At 48.1% G+C, this 18215-nt stretch overlaps 1 protein-coding gene across 8 annotated transcripts in view; it reads right to left on the reverse strand.

Moving 5' to 3' along the window:
- cplane1 (ciliogenesis and planar polarity effector 1) overlaps positions 1-18215 on the reverse strand; it is a 306978-nt gene that overhangs the window by 26931 nt on the left and 261832 nt on the right. For all 8 annotated transcript variants that reach the window (XM_068029092.1, XM_068029085.1, XM_068029087.1 and 5 more), the window contains 5 exons: positions 15236-15266; positions 13694-13825; positions 12536-12689; positions 12359-12417; positions 3178-3348 (listed from right to left, as the gene is read on the reverse strand). In XM_068029092.1, coding sequence (XP_067885193.1) covers positions 3178-3348; positions 12359-12417; positions 12536-12689; positions 13694-13825; positions 15236-15266 — 547 coding nt within the window. The remainder of the gene's footprint in view (positions 1-3177; positions 3349-12358; positions 12418-12535; positions 12690-13693; positions 13826-15235; positions 15267-18215) is intronic.

Consider the following 18215-nt stretch of genomic DNA (forward strand, 5'->3'; position numbering starts at 1 on the left):
CCTTGGGGAATACCACTGTCTACTATCCTCCAGTCTGAAAAACAATAATTTACCACGACTCGCTGTTTTTGTTCTTAAGCCTATTCGTTTTATCCAATTGTACACTGACTGTTGTATTCCACGAGAACAATTTTGTTAACCAGTCTTTTCTGTGGTAATTTATCAAATACTTTTGTTAAATCCATAGACAACATCCACTGCATTCCCTTCATCAACCTTCTCTGTTAATTCAAAAATTTCAATTAGAGTAGGCAAGCATGATCTGCCTTTTGCAAATCCATGCTGACTATTCTTAATTAACTCAAACCTCTCCAAATGTCTGTTGATGTTTTTTCCTCCTGATTATTGTTTCCAAAATCTTACCCATCACTGATATTAAACCAACTGGCCTGTAGTTGCTAGGACTATCCTTACACCCTTTCTTGAATAAGGGTGTCACATTTGCCACTCTCCAATCGCCTGGCACCTGCCCCATATCGAGGGAAGATTGGAAGATTATGGCAAGCCCTTCCACTATCTCCACCCCCACTTCCTTTAGCAACCTGGGATGCAAGCCACCTGGACCAGGTAACTAACACCATAAGCACAACCAAATTTTCCAAGTACCCCCTCACTCTCAATTTTTACCCTATCCATTGCCTCTACTCTCTGCGCTTCTACTGATATTTTGTCAGATTCCTCTTCCTTCGTAAACACCGATACAATGTATTCATGAAGAATTCTAGCCTTGCCCTGTGTCTCCAAGCATATATTATCCTCTTCATTCCTACTAGGCCCCACTCCAACTCTTACTACTCACTTACTATTTACATGCTGGTAGAAGATCTTTGGGTTCCCTTTTATGTTGATCGCCATTCTAGTCTCATATTCTTTCTTTGCCAGTCTTATTTTCCTCTTCTACTCCTCTCTCAACTTATTGTATTTGGCCTGGTTCTCACTTGAAGAATTCATCTGACATGGATCATACACCCTCATTTTTGGTTCATCAGAATCTCTGTCCCCCTTGTCATCCAAGGAGCCCTGTTTTTGGTCCACCAACCTTTCACTCCTGTTGGAATGTACCTAGCCTGTACCTGAAGCATCTTTGCCTTAAAGATAACCCATTGTTCTGTTACAGTTTTCCTGTCAGTCTTTGGTTCCATTTTATCCTGGTTAGATCCCTTCTCATCCCATTAAAATGAGTCCTCTTCCAATCTAGCTGTTCTACCTTACATTGTTCCTTGCTCGTCTCCATTACTAATCTAAACCTTATGATACAATGACCACTCTTACCCAAGTGCTCCCCCACAGACACTTGGTCCACTCTTACCCACCTCATTTCCCAGCACCAGATCCAGCAATGTCTCCTTTCTAGTTGGGTCGAGAACATACTGGTCAAGGAAGTTCTCCTGAACACAATCCAGAATGGAGGAAGAACTTGTGAGGAAGAAGTTTTTAGGCAGCGAGTGGTAATGATCTGGAACTCACTGCCTACGAGGATGATTTCAAAAGGAAATTGGATGGGCATTTGAAGGAAATCAACTTGCAGAACTACAGGGATAGAGCAGGGGAATGGAACTGATTGGACTGCTCGACAGAGAGCTGGCATGGACTCAACTGACCGAATGGCCTCTTTCTGTGTCATAAATGACGCTAAATGGAGTAGGAACAGTCAGTATTGACCAGGAGTTTGTCACTTCACTACATAACCCTTGGTGGTGGTCAGTACTGACAGAGTGTCTCTCACTCCTCTATTTAATCCAAGGCAGTGGTTTGCATGCACTGTGTCGGTCACTCCTGTACTTACCCCCTGGGAGTGCTGCAGTGGTGATTGAGTGTCGGTCACTCCCATACTTACCCCCTGGGAGTGCTGCAGTATTGATTGAGTGTCGGTCACTCCCATACTTACCCCCTGGGAGTGCTGCAGTGGTGACGGAGTGCTGGTCACTCCCATACTTATCCCCTGGGAGTGCTGCAGTATTGATTGAGTGTCGGTCACTCCTGTACTTATCCCCTGGGAGTGCTGCAGTGGTGATTGAGTGTCGGTCACTCCTGTACTTACCCCCTGGGAGTGCTGCAGTGGCGACTGAGTGCTGGTCACTCCTGTACTTATCCCCTGGGAGTGCTGCAGTATTGATTGAGTGTCGGTCACTCCTGTACTTACCCCCTGGGAGTGCTGCAGTGGTGATTGAGTGTCGGTCACTCCTGTACTTATCCCCTGGGAGTGCTGCAGTGGTGATTGAGTGCTGGTCACTCCTGTACTTACCCCCTGGGAGTGCTGCAGTGGTGATTGAGTGTCGGTCACTCCTGTACTTACCCCCTGGGAGTGCTGCAGTATTGATTGAGTGTCGGTCACTCCTGTACTTACCCCCTGGGAGTGCTGCAGTATTGATTGAGTGTCGGTCACTCCTGTACTTACCCCCTGGGAGTGCTGCAGTATTGATTGAGTGTCGGTCACTCCTGTACTTACCCCCTGGGAGTGCTGCAGTATTGATTGAGTGTCGGTCACTCCTGTACTTACCCCTTGGGAGTGCTGCAGTGGTGATTGAGTGTCGGTCACTCCTGTACTTACCCCCTGGGAGTGCTGCAGTGGTGACGGAGTGCAGGTCACTCCCATACTTACCCCCTGGGAGTGCTGCAGTGGTGATTCTGAGTGTCGGTCACTCCCATACTTACCCCCTGGGAGTGCTGCAGTGGTGATTCTGAGTGTCGGTCACTCCCATACTTACCCCCTGGGAGTGCTGCAGTGGTGACGGAGTGCTGGTCACTCCCATACTTACCCCCTGGGAGTGCTGCAGTATTGACTGAGTGTCGGTCGCTCTTGTACTTACCCCATGGGAGTGCTGCAGTGGCGATTCTGAGTGCTGGTCACTCCTGTACTTACCCCCTGGGAGTGCTGCAGTGGCGATTCTGAGTGTCGGTCACTCCTGTACTTACCCCATGGGAGTGCTGCAGTGGCGATTCTGAGTGTCGGTCACTCCTGTACTTACCCCCTGGGAGTGCTGCAGTATTGATTGAGTGTCGGTCACTCCTGTACTTACCCCCTGGGAGTGCTGCAGTGGTGATTCTGAGTGTCGGTCACTCCTGTACTTACCCCCTGGGAGTGCTGCAGTATTGATTGAGTGTCGGTCACTCCTGTACTTACCCCCTGGGAGTGCTGCAGTGGTGATTCTGAGTGTCGGTCACTCCTGTACTTACCCCCGGGGAGTGCTGCAGTGGTGATTCTGAGAAGTCTGAGTTGATTTTCCTGGCCTTTCTCCTCGTGGTCCGAGCCGAGCGTTTGGCAGCTGGATGGTGTCACACAACATCTCGTTCATCAAGCTGAGGGCTGCCCGTGTTCGCTGTTCACGGTTCTCAGCCAAAGTTACCCTGGAAAGAGAAGGAAAAAATTAGAACAGAGAGAGTAAGGGCCAAAGAGAACACTGGAAACACACAACCTAAACTTAACCTAGGCATTGCTTTAGCACATAATTTACACACACAATAGTTTTCACCCATCACAGTTCATCCAGAAACAAACACTCAAGGTTACGGGGAGATGCTCACGTCCTGGTAATGTCACTTAACTAGTAATCCAGAGGCCCAGGCTAATATCATGCGAACACTGGTTCAAATCCCACTCCGGCAGCTGGGGAATTTAAATTCAATTAATTAATCAAAATCTGAAATTGAAAGCCAGTCTCAGTAATAAAACCATCATCGATTGTCATAAAAACCCATCTAGTTTACAGAAGGCAATCTGCCATCCTTACCTGGTCTGGCGTACATGTGACTCCAGACCCACAGCAATGTGGGCTGACTCTTAACTGCCCCCTGAAATGGCCTAGCAAGCCACTCAATTAGAACAAGTCAGCATGGTTTTACGAAATCGAGACCCTGTTTGACTATTAGAACTTTTTGAGGATATAACCCAGTAGGGTAGATAAAGGGGAACCAGTAGATGTAGTACACCTGGATTTCCAAAAGGCATTCGATAAGGTGCCACTTAAAAGATTGATAGGCAAGAAAAGAGCTCATGGTGTTGGGGGTAATATATTAGCATGGATAGAAGGATTGGTTAACAGACAGTGGACATAAATGGGGCATTTTCAAGTTGGCAGGCAGTGAATACTGGGGTGCCACAAGGATCAGTGCTGGGGCCTCAGCTATTTACACTCTATATTAATGACTTAGATGAAGAGAGAGAGTAATGTATCTAAGTTTGCGGATGACACAAAGCTCAGTAGAAAGGTAAGCTGTGGGAAGGACACAGAGAGGCTGCAAAGACATATAGACAGGTTAAGTGAGTGGGCAACAAGATGGCAAATGGAGTATAATGTAGGGAAGTGTGAAGTTGTTCATAATAATTAAAGCAAAATACTGCAGATGCTGGAAATCTGAAATAAAAACAAGAAATGCTGGAAATACTCAGCAGGTCTGGCAGCATCTGTGGAGAGAGAAGCAAAGTTAATGTTTCAGGTCAGTGAAATAATAAATAATAAAAAAGAAAAAATAACTGAAAATAAAAAGGGGGACCTGTCATGCTCTGAAATGACTGAACTTAGCGTTCAGTCTGGCAAGCTGTCATCTGCCTAATCGGTAAATGAGATGCTGTTCCTCGAGCTTGCGTTGATGTTCACTGGAACACCGCAGCAATCCCAGTGGGCATGAGAGCAGGGGGGGTGTGTTGAAATGGCAAGCAAACGGAAGCTCAGAGTCATGCTTTCAGACTGAGCGGAGATGTTCTGCGAAGCAGTCACCCAATCTGTGTTTAGTCTCCCCAATGTAGAGGAGATCACATTGTGAGCAGCGAATACAGTATACTACATTGAAAGAAGTATACCTGAAAGGGGTATTTGGGACCTTGGATAATGAGGAGAGAGGAAGTAAAAGGGCAGGTGTTACACCTCCTGCGATTTTTAAAAATTCATTCATGGGATGTGGGTGTCACTGGCTATGCCAGCATTTATTGCCCATCCCTAATTGCCCTCGAGAAGGTGGTGGTGATTGCATGGGAAGGGGACGAGGTGTTGATTGTAATGGAGGAGTGGACCAGAGTGTCGTGGAGGGAACGATCCCTTTGGAATGCTGACAGGGGAGGGGAAGGGAAGATGCGTTTGGTAGTGGCATCATGCTGGACGTGGCAGAAATAGCGCAGGATGATCCTTTGGATGTGAAGGCTGGTGGGGTGGAAAATGAGGACAAGGGGAACCCTGACGTGGTTCTTGGAGGGAGGGGAAGGGGTGAGGGTAGAGGTGCGGGAAATGGGGGGGGGAATCCTCGGTTGAGGAAAAAGGAAGACATATCAGAAGTACTGTCGTGGAAGGTTGCATCATCAGAGCAGATGCATCGGAGACGGAGAAAATGGGAGAATGGAATGGAGTCCTTACAGGAGGCAGGGTCTGAAGAAGTGTAGTCGAGGTAGCTGTGGGAGTTGGTGGGCTTATGATGAATATTAGTAAACAACCTATCCCCAGAGATGGAGACAGTGAAGTCGAGGAAGGGAAGGGAAGTGTCAGAGATGGACCATGTGAAGGTGAGAGAAGGGTGGAAATTAGAAGCAAAGTTGATAAAGTTTTCCAGTTCTGGGCAGGAGCAGGAAACGGCACCGATACAGTCATCAATGTACCGGAAAAAGAGTTGGGGGAGGGGGTCTGAGCAGGACTGGAACAAGGAATGTTCGACATATCCCACAAAAAGACAGGCATAACTAGGTCCCATGCAGGTACCCATAGCAACACCTTTTACTTAAAGGAAGTGTGTGGAGTTGAAGGAGAAGTTGTTCAATGTGAGAACAAGTTCAGCCAGGCGGAGGAGGGTGGTGGCGGATGGGGACTGGTTGGGCCTCTGTTCAAGGAAGAAGTGGAGAGCCCTCAAACCACCCTGGTCGGGGATGGAGGTGTAGAGAGATTGGACGTCCATAGTGAAGAGGAGATGGTTAGGGCCAGGAAACTGGAAATTGTCAAAATGACACAGGGCGTCAGAAGAGTCACGGATGTAGGTGGGAAGAGACTGGACCAGGTGAGAAAAGGTAGAGTCAAGATAGGAAGAAATAAGTTCAGTGGGGCAGGAACAGGCTGAAACTATGGGTCTGCCGGGACAGTCCTGTTTGTGTATTTTAGGAAGTAGCTAGAAGCGGGCTGTCCAGGGTTGCGGGACTATGAGGTTGGAAGGTTGTCGAGGGAAGTTCTCCAGAGTTGTTCACATTAATTGTAAAAATAGAAAAGCATAATTTTTTTTTTAAAAGGTGTGAAACTGGTAAGTGTTGATGTTGAGACCCTTTTTAGTTCATTCATGGGATGTGGGCATCGCTGGCCAGGCCAGCATTTATTGCCCATCTCTAATTGCCCTTGAGAAGGTGGTGGTGAGCTGCCTTCTTGAACCGCTGCAGTCCATGTGAGGTCGGTACACCCACAGTGCTGTTAGGAAGGGAGTTCCAGGATTGTGACCCAGCGACAGTGAAGGAACGGCGATATAGAGCCAAGTCAGGATGGTGTGTGACTTGGAGGGGAACTTGCAGGTGGTGGGGTTCCCATGCATCTGCTGCCCTTGTCCTTCTAGGTGGTAGAGGTCGCGGGTTTGGAAGGTGCTGTCTAAGGAGCCTTGGTGCGTTGCTGCAGTGCATCTTGTAGATGGTACACACTGCTGCCACTGTGCGTCGGTGGTGGAGGGAGTGAATGTCTGTGGATGGGGTGACAATCAAGCGGGTTGCTTTGTCCTGGATGGTGTCGAGCTTCTTGAGTGTTGTTGGAGCTGCACCCATCCAGGCAAGTGGAGAGTATTCCATCACACTCCTGACTTGTGCCTTGTAAATGCTGGACAGGCTTTGGGGAGTCAGAAGGTGAGTTACTCACCATAGGATTCCTAGCCTCTGACCTGCTCTTGTAGCCACAGTATTTATATGGCTACTCCAGTTCAGTTTCTGGTCAATGGTAGCCCCTAGGATGTTTACAGGAGCAGAAGTAGACTTGGGTGTACTCGTACGAGGAACGCACAAAGTTAACATGCAGGTACAGCAGGCTACTAGGAAGGCAAACAGCATGTTAGCCTTTATTGCAAGGGGTTTAAGAGTAGAGGAATAAAGAAGTCTAACTAAAGCTGAACAGGGCTTTGGTGAGACCACACCTGGAATACTGTGTGCGGTTTTGGTCTCTGCATTTAAGAAAGAATATACTTGCACTGGAGGCAGTGCAGCGAATATTTACTAAATTGGTCCCTGGGGTAAGGGGAGTGTCCTGCGATGAGAGGCTGAGTAAATTGGGCCGATATTCTCTGGAGTTTAGAAGAATGAGAGGCGATCTAATTGAGACATACAAGATTCTGAAAGGGCTTGATAGGGTAGAAGACCGGCGGCAGCAGCCATAAAACAGCGGGAGAGAGGAGGACCCAGAGACCGGCAGCACCGGACATAAAAGAGCGGGAGAGAGGAGGACCCAGAGACCGGCGGCACCGGACATAAAACAGCGGGAGAGAGGAGGACCCAGAGACCGGCGGCACCGGACATAAAAGAGCGGGAGAGAGGAGGACCCAGAGACCGGCGGCACCGGACATAAAAGAGCGGGAGAGAGGAGGACCCAGAGACCGGCGGCACCGGACATAAAAGAGCGGGAGAGAGGAGGACTCAGACGCGGAATTCCCAGTGACGTCAGGATTCAAAAAGTGACGTGGGGGCAGGGAAGCAGATGATTGGCAAGTCGATTCAGGTGGGTTTCTCTACTTTTTCTACTATTTATACTACTGCATTAGCTTCAAAAGTAAAGGGAAGGACTTTGGATTGTAGCGGGTAGTGTTTGGAGTAGAACAAGGTCCCTAGTGTAATTAGTATTTTTTAATTAAAGGGAGAACTAAGTAATCTAAAGCTAAGTCATGACAGGAGAGCTGAACCCCGTGATCTGATCCTCCTGCGCTATGTGGGAAATCAGGGATGTTTCCAGAGTCTCTGATGACCATGTGTGCAGGAAGTGTATCCACCTGCAGCTACTGGTTACCCGCATTACAGAGCTGGAGCTGCGGGTGGATTCACTGTGGAGCATATGCGATGCTGAGATCATCGTGAATAGCACGTTTAGCGAGGTGGTCACACTGCAGGCAAATGCTGCCAAGGCAGAAAGGGAATTGGTGACCACCACGCAGAGTACAGGAAGGCAGGTACTGCAGGAGTCATCTCCCTCTCTAACAGATATACCGCTTTGGATACTGTTGGGGGAGATGACTCAGGGGAAAGCAGCAAGAGCCAAGTTCATGGCACCATGGGTGGCTCTGCTGCACAGGAGGGGCGGAAAAAGAGTGGCAGGGCTATAATGATAGGGGATTCAATCGTAAGGGGAACAGAAGAGACTCCAGGATAGTGTGTTGCCTCCCTGATGCTTGGGTCAAGGATGTCTCTGAGCGGCTGCAGGGCATTCTGAGGCGGGAGGGCAAGCAGACAATTGTCGAGGTACATATCGGTACCAACGAAATAGGTTAAAAAAAAGGGATGAGGTCCTACAAACTGAATATAGGGAGTTAGGACGTAAATTAAAAAGTAGGACCTCAAAGGTAATAATCTCAGGATTACTACCAGTGCCACATGCTAGCGAGAGCAGATATAGCAGATGAATGAGTGTCTGGAGAAATGGTGTAGCGGGAAGGGATTCTGATTCCTGGGACATTGGGACCAGTTCTGGGGAAGGTGGGACCAGTACAAGCTGGACGGGTTGCATCTGGGCAGGACCAGAAACAGGACCAATTTCCTCAAGGGGGTAGGGGGGGGGGGGGGGTTTGGTTTGCTAATGCTGTTGGCGAGGGTTTAAACTGGAATGGCAGGGGGATGGGAAATTGAGCAGGGAGACAGAGAGGGAAACAAGGATAGCAATGAAAGACAGAAAGGTAAGAAGCAAAAGTGGAAGGCAGAGAAAACAAGGGCGAGAAACAAATGGGCCCATAGTGCAAAATAAAGGAAAGATGACTAACAATGTTAAAAAGACAAGTCGAAAGTCATTGTGTCTTAATGTGCAGAGCATTCGCAATAAGGTAGATGAATTAACAGCACAAATAGATATGAACGGTTATGATATAGTTGCGATTACAGACACATGGCTGCAGGGTGACCAAGGATGGGATCTGAACATCCAGGGGTATTCAATATTTAGGAAGGACAAGCAAAAAGGGACAGGAAGTGGGGTAACATTGCTAGTAAAGGAGGAAATCAATACAATAGTGAGGAAGGATATTGGCTCAGAAAATCATGATGTGGAATCTGTATGGGTGGAGCTAAGAAACACCAGGGGGCAGAAAACATTGGTGGGGGCTGTATATAGACCCCCAAACAGTAGTGGAGATGTAAGGGATGACACTGAACACAAAATTAGAGACACATGCAATAAGGGTACAACTGTAATCATGGGTTATTTTAATCTACATATAGATTGGTCAAACCAAATTAGCAATAATACTGTGGAGGAGGATTTCCTGGAGTGTGTACGTGATGGTTTTTTAGACCAATATGTTGAGGAACCAACTAGAGAACAGGTTTTCCTGGACTGGGTATTGTGCAATGAGAAAGGATTAATTAACAATCTTGTTGTGTGGGGTCACCTGGGGAGGAGACCATAACATGACAGAATTCTTCATTAAGATGGAGAGCGAAGTTGTTGAATCCGAAACTTAGGTCCTGAATCTAAATAAAGGAAACTGTGAAAGTATGAGGCGCGAGTTGACTGGTAGATTGGGGAACTTTACTAAAAGCATTGACAGCGGATAGGCAATGGATAATATTTGAAGAAAGTGTGCATGAATTACAAGAAGTATTCATTCCTGTCTGGCGCAAAAATAATACCGGAAAGGTGGCTCAACCGTGACTTACAAAAGAAATTAGTATTAGATCCAAAGAGGAGGCATATAAAATTGCCAGAAAAAGCAGCAAGTCTGAGGATTGGGAGCAGTTTAGAATTCAGCAAAGGAGGACAAAGAGGTTGATTAAGCAGGGGAGAATCGAATACGAGAGTAAAATTGCGGGGAACACAAAATCTGACTGTAAAAGCTTCTATAAATGTGTGAAGAGAAAAAGATTACTGAAGACAAATGTAGGTCCCTTACAGTCAGAAACGGGGGAAATTATAATGAGGAACCAAGAAATGGCAGAACAATTAAACACATACTTTTGTTCAGTCTTCACAAAGGAGGACACAAATAACCTCTCAGAAATGTTAGGGAACCAAGGATCTAATGAGAGGGAGGAACTGAAGGAAATCAGTGTTAGTAAAAAAAAAAAATGTGCTAGGGAAATTAGGTTAAAGGCTGTCAAAGAAGTGGCCCTGGGAATAGTGGATGCACTGGTGGTCATCTTCCAAAATTCGATAGACTCTGGAGCATTTCCTACTGATTGGAGGGTGGCAAATTTAACCCCACTATTTAAAAGAGGGAGAGAAAATACAGAGAATTACAGTCCAGTTAGCTGTACATCAATAGTGGGGAAAATGCTGGAGTCTATTATAAAGGATGTGATAGCAGAACATCTGGAAAGCATAAACATGATTGGCAAAGTCAGCATGGGTTTACGAAAGGGAAATCATGCTTAACAAATCTACTGGAGATTTTTGAGGATGTAACTAGTAGAATAGATCAGGGAGAACCAGTAAATGTGGTGTATTTGAATTTTCAGAAGGCTTTTGACAAGGTCCCACATGAGAGGTTAGTGTGCAAAATTAAAGCACATGGGATTGGGGGTAATATGCTGACATGGTTGAGAATTGATTGACAGACAGAAAACAGAGAGTAGGAATAAACAGGTCTTTTTCCGGGTGGTAGGCAGTGACTAGTGGGGTACCGCAGGGATCAGTGCTAGGGCCCCAGCTATTCACAATATATATTAATGACTTGGGTAAAGGAACTAAATGTAACATTTCCAAGTTTACAGATGACACAAAGCTGGGGGTGGGGAGGGGGGGGGGGAATGTAAGCTGTGAGGAGGATGCAAAGAGGCTCCAATGTGATTTGGACAAGTTGGGTGAGTGGGCAAATGCATGGCAGATGCAGTACAACATGGATAAATGTGAGGTTATCCACTTTGGTTGTAAAAACACAAAGGCAGATTATCTGAATGGTGATAGATTGGGAAAGGGGGAGGTGCAATGAGACCTGGGTGTCCTTGTACACCAGTCACTGAAAGCAAGCATTCAGGTGCAGCAAACAGTTAGGAAGGCGAATGGTATGTCGGCCTTCATTGCAAGAGGATTTCAGTACAGGAGCGAGGATGTCTTACTGCAGTTATACAGGGCCTTGGTGAGACCACATCTGGAGTATTGTGCACAGTTTTGGTCTCTTTATCTGAGAAAGGATATTCTTGCCATGGAGGGAGTGCAAAGAAGATTTTCTAGGCTGATTCCTGGGATGGCAGGATTGACGTACGAGGAGAGATTGGGTCAATTAGGCCTATATTCACTAGAGTTTAGAAGAATGAGAGGGGATCACATAGAAACCTATAAAATTCTAACAGGACTAGACAGGCTAGATGCAGGGAGGATGTTCCCGATAGTGGGGGAGTCCAGAACCAGCAGTCACAGTCTCAGGATACGGGGTATGCCATTTAGAACCGAGATGAGGAGAAATTTCTTCACTCAGAGGGTGGTAAACCTGTGGAATTCTCTACCGCAGAAGGCAGTGAAGGCCAAGTCATTAAATATATTCAAGAAGGAGATAGATATATTTCTTAATGCCAAAGGGATCAAGGGATATGGGGAGAAAGTGGGAACAGGGCACAGAATTAGACGATCAGTCATGATCTTTTTTGAATGGCAAAGCAGGCTCGAAGGGCCGAATGGCCTACTGCTCCTATTTTTCTTTGTTTCTAGAAGTTGAGAGATTGTTTCCGCTGGTCGGGGAATCTAGAACACGGGGACACAGTCTCAGAATAAGGGGTCAATCATTCAGGACTGAGATGAGTAGAAATTACTTCACTCAAAGGTTTGTGAATCTTTTGCATTCTCTATTCCAGAGGGTTGTGGATTATCCATCGTGGAAAACATTTAAGGCTGGGATAGATAGATTTTTGGTCTTGCAGGGAATCAAGGGATATGTTGAGCTGGCAGGAAAGTGGAATTGAATCCCAAGATCAGCCATGATCGTATTGAATGGTGGAGCTGACTCGATGGGGCATATGGTCTATTCCTTCTCCTATTTCTTGTGTTTAGTTGTCAAGGGCATTTAGCGATGGGCAACAAATGCTGGCCTTGCCAGTGATGCCCACATCTGATGAAAGAATGAAAAAAAGCGCACTGTGAATTGGTCACTTGGTTAAGGTATATGGTGAATTGGTGACTGCTGCGATACACTCGGTTACGGTACATAGTTACTCGGTTACGATACACCTAGTGAGCTGGCCACAGGTGGCAGCTGCAAGATTTAAACATTTTAAAAATACCTTTTCTTCATTTCACTTTGCTTCTGTGTTTCTTTAATTTCTTTGTTGGTGAATTTTTTCTGTGACGAAAGGAAAACATGGTTACTAGAGAAAACAAAAATCAGCAAATTGACTACGAAGTAACCTCTGGACCTGGGTATCCACAAGAGCAGAACAGTAAAGCTCCCACCAGCTCACCTGCTTCTCCTTGGGAAGGTAAGGTGCTCGCTCATTTCTCCTCAGTTCTTCACGATGTTGCCGATATGTTTCAACTCTCTGCTGCCTCTTGCGTTTCATCCATTCCCTAATTTCCTTCTGTTCCTGCTCACTTCTCTTTGGAGGCTTAGAACATCTACACATTGGAGAAACATAGAAAAAGTGAGCGTGCTTAGAGAAATGAGGAGTATCGGGATGTGGAAATACCCAAGTCAGGGTTAGATACAGAGTAAAGCTCCCTCTACACTGTCCCCATCAAATACTCCCAGGACAGGTACAGCATGGGGTTAGATACAGAGTAAAGCTCCCTCTACACTGTCCCCATCAAATACTCCCAGGACAGGTACAGCATGGGGTTAGATACAGAGTAAAGCTCCCTCTACACTGTCCCCATCAAACACTCCCAGGGCAGGTACAACACTGGGGTTAGATACAGAGTAAAGCTCCCTCTACACTGTCCCCATCAAATACTCCCAGGACAGGTACATCACTGGGGTTAGATACAGAGTAAAGCTCCCTCTACACTGTCCCCATCAAATACTCCCAGGACAGGTACAACACTGGGGTTAGATACAGAGTAAAGCTCCCTCTACACTGTCCCCATCAAACACTCCCAGGACAGGTACAGCACGGGGTTAGATACAGAGTAAAGCTCCTTCTACACTGTCCCATCAAACACTCCCAGGACAGGTACAGCACGGGGTTAGATAAAGAGTACTGTCCCATCAAACACTCCCAGGACAGGTACAGCACGGGGTTAGATAAAGAGTAAAGCTCCCTCTACACTGTCCCCATCAAACACTCTCACTGTGAACAGACCTAAAATGGCTGACTGATGGATATCCACAGATGTTCTGAGAGAGGAGGAAGAGAGAGACAGACAGAGAGACAAAGAGGGAGACACAGACCGAGAATGGTTTTAGACTATGTTAAAAAAAAAAACGGGGTTAGTTACAGAGTAAAGCTCCCTCTACACTGTCCCCATCAAACACTCCCAGGGTGGTACACCATGGTGAGGTACAGTAGAAAGCCCCACTGCACAAGTGGGGTGATTTGTTTGATAACCCACGTATCCCTCTGCCTCTGAGGGTGTCAATTTGAGGGTAGGATTTGAATTGCAGCACTGTTGGCCCCCATTACCTGGAGAGCTTCTTAATTTGTTCCTCCGACAGGCCTAAGCCTTTAGTGGACAATTTGCCCTCATTAAACAGGTCAGCGATGATATCACTGATGCCACTCAATCCGCTCAGGTGAAGGCACTCATCTGTGGAGCTGGAAAAATGGAAGTTAGAAACACACAAACAGGCAGCCTGGGACTTTGCTGACCGGTGCCTTGGCTGCATCAAAGGCAACAGTCATATTACTATCCTTCAGCCAGGGAAAATACAAAACTGACAAATGTGAGTCATGTCCCTGCGGGATAGACACACCCCGACCCGTGTCCCTGCGGGTTAGATGCGCCCCGTCCTGTGTCCCTGCGCGATAGACACGCCCCGACCCGTGTCCCTGCGGGTTAGACGCGCCCCGACCCGTGTCCCTGCGGGTTAGATGCGCCCTGCGGGATAGACGCGCCCCGTCCCGTGTCGCTGCGGGATAGACGCGCCCCGTCCCGTGTCCCTGCGGGATAGACGCGCCCCGACCCGTGTCCCTGCGGTATAGACGGACCCAGACCCGTGTCCCTGCGGGATAGACGGGCCCCGACCCGTGTCACTGTGGGATAGACGGACCCAGACCCGTGTCCCTGCGGGATAGACGGGCCCCGACCCGTGTCCCTGCGGGTTAGATGCGCCCCGTCCTGTGTCCCTGCGCGATAGACACGCCCCGACCCGTGTCCCTGCGGGTTAGACGCGCCCCGTCCCGTGTCCCTGCGGGTTAGATGCGCCCCGTCCTGTGTCCCTGCGCGATAGACACGCCCCGACCCGTGTCCCTGCGGGTTAGACGCGCCCCGACCCGTGTCCCTGCGGGTTAGATGCGCCCTGCGGGATAGACGCGCCCCGTCCCGTGTCGCTGCGGGATAGACGCGCCCCGTCCCGTGTCCCTGCGGGATAGACGCGCCCCGACCCGTGTCCCTGCGGTATAGACGGACCCAGACCCGTGTCCCTGCGGGATAGACGGGCCCCGACCCGTGTCACTGTGGGATAGACGGACCCAGACCCGTGTCCCTGCGGGATAGACGGGCCCCGACCCGTGTCCCTGCGGGATAGACGGACCCAGACCCGTGTCCCTGCGGGATAGACGGGCCCCGACCCGTGTCACTGTGGGATAGACGGACCCAGACCCGTGTCCCTGCGGGATAGACGGGCCCCGACCCGTGTCCCTGCGGGATAGACGGACCCAGACCCGTGTCCCTGCGGGATAGACGGGCCCCGACCCGTGTCACTGTGGGATAGACGGACCCAGACCCGTGTCCCTGCGGGATAGACGGGCCCCGACCCGTGTCACTGTGGGATAGACGGACCCCGACCCGTGTCCCTGCGGGATAGACGGGCCCCGACCCGTGTCCCTGCGGGATAGACGGACCCAGACCCGTGTCCCTGCGGGATAGACGGGCCCCGACCCGTGTCACTGTGGGATAGACGGACCCAGACCCGTGTCCCTGCGGGATAGACACACCCCGACCAGTGTCCCTGTGGTCGTTCTGTGATCCTGTGGGATAAACAGAGATATTGGATTAATACTAACCTTGCCATTTCTGAGCTCAGTTGATTGCGATCTGTGAAAGAAGGCAAAAACACATGAGGAACAGCATTCCACTAAGGATTCAGAAATAAAATCCATCAAACTGTCACAGTCTCTGGTCTAAAGCACGACAGCAATCGGTTTATAGCAATTAACTAACTTGCTGGAGTTTTTTGATGAGGTAACGGGAGAGGGTTGATGAGGGCAATGCTGTTGATGTGGTGTACATGGACTTTCTCAAGGCGTTTGATACAGTGCCACACAACAGACTTGTGAGCAAACTTGTAGCTCAAAGAATAAATGAGACAGTAGCAACGTGGATACGGAATTGGCTGAGTAGTGGTTAATGGATGTTTTTTGGGCTGGTTTGTAGTGGAGTTCCCCAGGGGTCAGTGTTGGGACCCTTACTTTTCCTGATATAGGACTGAATTTTACATGACTGGTCCACCTGCGTAGACTGCTCATCATGTGACATTAAACGCGGCGGCTCACTTAAATGAGTTCCGGGGCGAATCACGCACTTCCAATGGCGTGGAGGGGTGGGAGGTCCGTCCCCAGCAACGGTGTCAGAGGGTCTGAAAAATTCGCCCCTTAATGACCTAGACCTTGGTGTCCAGGGCACAATTCCAAAGTTTGTGGACAATACGAAACTTGGAAGCTTTGTGAACTGGGAGGAGAGTATAGAACTTCACAAGGACATAGACAAGTTGATGGAGTGGGTGGACAGGTGGCAGATGAAATTTAATGCCGTGAAGTGATACATTTTGGTAGGAAAAATATGGAGAGACAATATAAAATAAAGGGTACGATTCTAAAAGGGATGCAGGAGGAGAGGGACCTGGGTGTATATGTGCATAAATCATTGAAGGTGGCAGGACAGGTTGAGAGAGCGGTTAATAAAGCATACAAAGAACAAAGAACAGTACAGCACAGGAACAGGCCATTCGGCCCTCCAAGCCTGCGCCGATCTTGCTGCCTGCCTAAAATAACACCTTCTGCACTTCCGGGGCCCATATCCCTCTATTCCCATCCTATTCATGTATTTGTCAAGATGTCTCTTAAACATCGCTATCGTACGGGCTTCCACCACCTCCCCCGGCAGCAAGTTCCAGGCACTCACCACTCTCTGTGTAAAGAACTTGCCTCGCACATCCCCTCTAAACTTTGCCCCTCTCACCTTAAACCTATGTCCCCTAGTAACTGACTCTTCCACCCTGGGAAAAAGCTTCTGACTATCCACTCTGTCCATGCCGCTCATAACTTTGTAAACCTCTATCATGTCGCCCCTCCACCTCCGTCGTTCCAGTGAAAACAATCTGAGTTTTTCCAACCTCTCCTCATAGCTAATGCCCTCCAGACCAGGCAACATCCTGGTAAACCTCTTCTGTACCCTCTCCAAAGCTTCCACGTCCTTCTGGTAGTGTGGCGACCAGAATTGCACGCAATATTCTAAGTGTGGCCTAACTAAGGTTCTGTACAGCTGCAGCATGACTTGCCGATTTTTATACTCTATGCCCCGACCGATGAAGGTAAGCATGCCGTATGCCTTCTTGACTACCTTATCCACCTGCGTTGCCACATTCAGTGACCTGTGGACCTATACACCCAGATCTCTCTGCCTGTCAATACTCCTAAGGGTTCTGCCATTTACTGTATACCTCCCACCTGCATTAGACCTTCCAAAATGCATTACCTCACATTTGTCCGGATTAAACTCCATCTGCCTTTTCTTCTCCCAAGTCTCCAACTGATCTATATCCTGCTGTATCCTCTGACAATCCTCATCATTATCCGCAACTCCACCAACCTTTGTGTCGTCCGCAAACTTACTAATCAGACCAGCTACATTTTCCTCCAAATCATTTATATATACTACAAACAGCAAAGGTCCCAGCACTGATCCCTGCGGAACACCACTAGTCACATCCCTCCATTCAGAAAAATACCCATCCACTAATACCCTCTATCTTCTATGACCGAGCCAGTTCTGTATCCATCTTGCCAGCTCACCTCTGATCCCGCGTGACTTCACCTTTTGTACCAGTCTGCCATGCAGGACCTTGTCAAAGGCTTTACTAAAGTCCATATAGATAACATCCACTGCCCTTCCTTCATTAATCATCTTCATCACTTCCTTAAAAAACTCAAATCAAATTAGTAAGACACGACCTCCCCTTCACAAAACCATGCTGTCTCTCGCTAATAAGTTCGTTTATTTCCAAATGGGAGTAAATCCTGTCCCGAATAATCCTCTCTAATAGTTTCCCTACCACTGACGTAAGGCTCACCGGCCTATAATTTCCTGGATTATCCTTGCCACCCTTCTTAAACAAAGGAACAACATTGGCTATTCTCCAGTCCTCTGGGACCTCACCTGTAGCCAATGAGGATACAAAGATTTCTGTCAAGGCCCCAGCAATTTCTTCCCTTGCCTCCCTCAGTATTCTGGGGTAGATCCCATCAGGCCCTGGGGACTTATCTACCTTAATGCTTTGCAAGACACCCAACACCTCCTCCTTTTTGATAGTGAGATGACTGAGACTATCTTCACTCCCTTCCCTCGGCTCATCATCCACCAAGTCCTTCTCTTTGGTGAATACTGATGCAAAGTACTCATTTAGTACCTCGCCCATTTCCTCTGGCTCCACACATAGATTCCCTTCTCTGTCCTTGAGTGGGCCAACGCTTTCCCTGGTTACCCTCTTGCTCTTTATATACGTATAAAAAGCCTTGGGATTTTCCTTAATCCTGTTTGCCAATGACTTTTTATGACCCCTTTTAGCCCTCCTAACTCCTTGTTTAAGTTCCTTCCTACTGTCTTTATATTCCTCAAGTGCTTCGTCTGTTCCTAGCCTTCCAGCCCTTACAAATGCTTCCTTTTTCTTTTTGACTAGGCTCACAATATCCCGCGTTATCCAAGCTTCCCGAAACTTGCCAAACTTGTCTTTCTTCCTCACAGGAACATGCTGGTCCTGGATTCTAA

Source organism: Heterodontus francisci, chromosome 4, assembly GCF_036365525.1.
Source record: "Heterodontus francisci isolate sHetFra1 chromosome 4, sHetFra1.hap1, whole genome shotgun sequence".
Classification (NCBI taxonomy): domain Eukaryota; kingdom Metazoa; phylum Chordata; class Chondrichthyes; order Heterodontiformes; family Heterodontidae; genus Heterodontus; species Heterodontus francisci.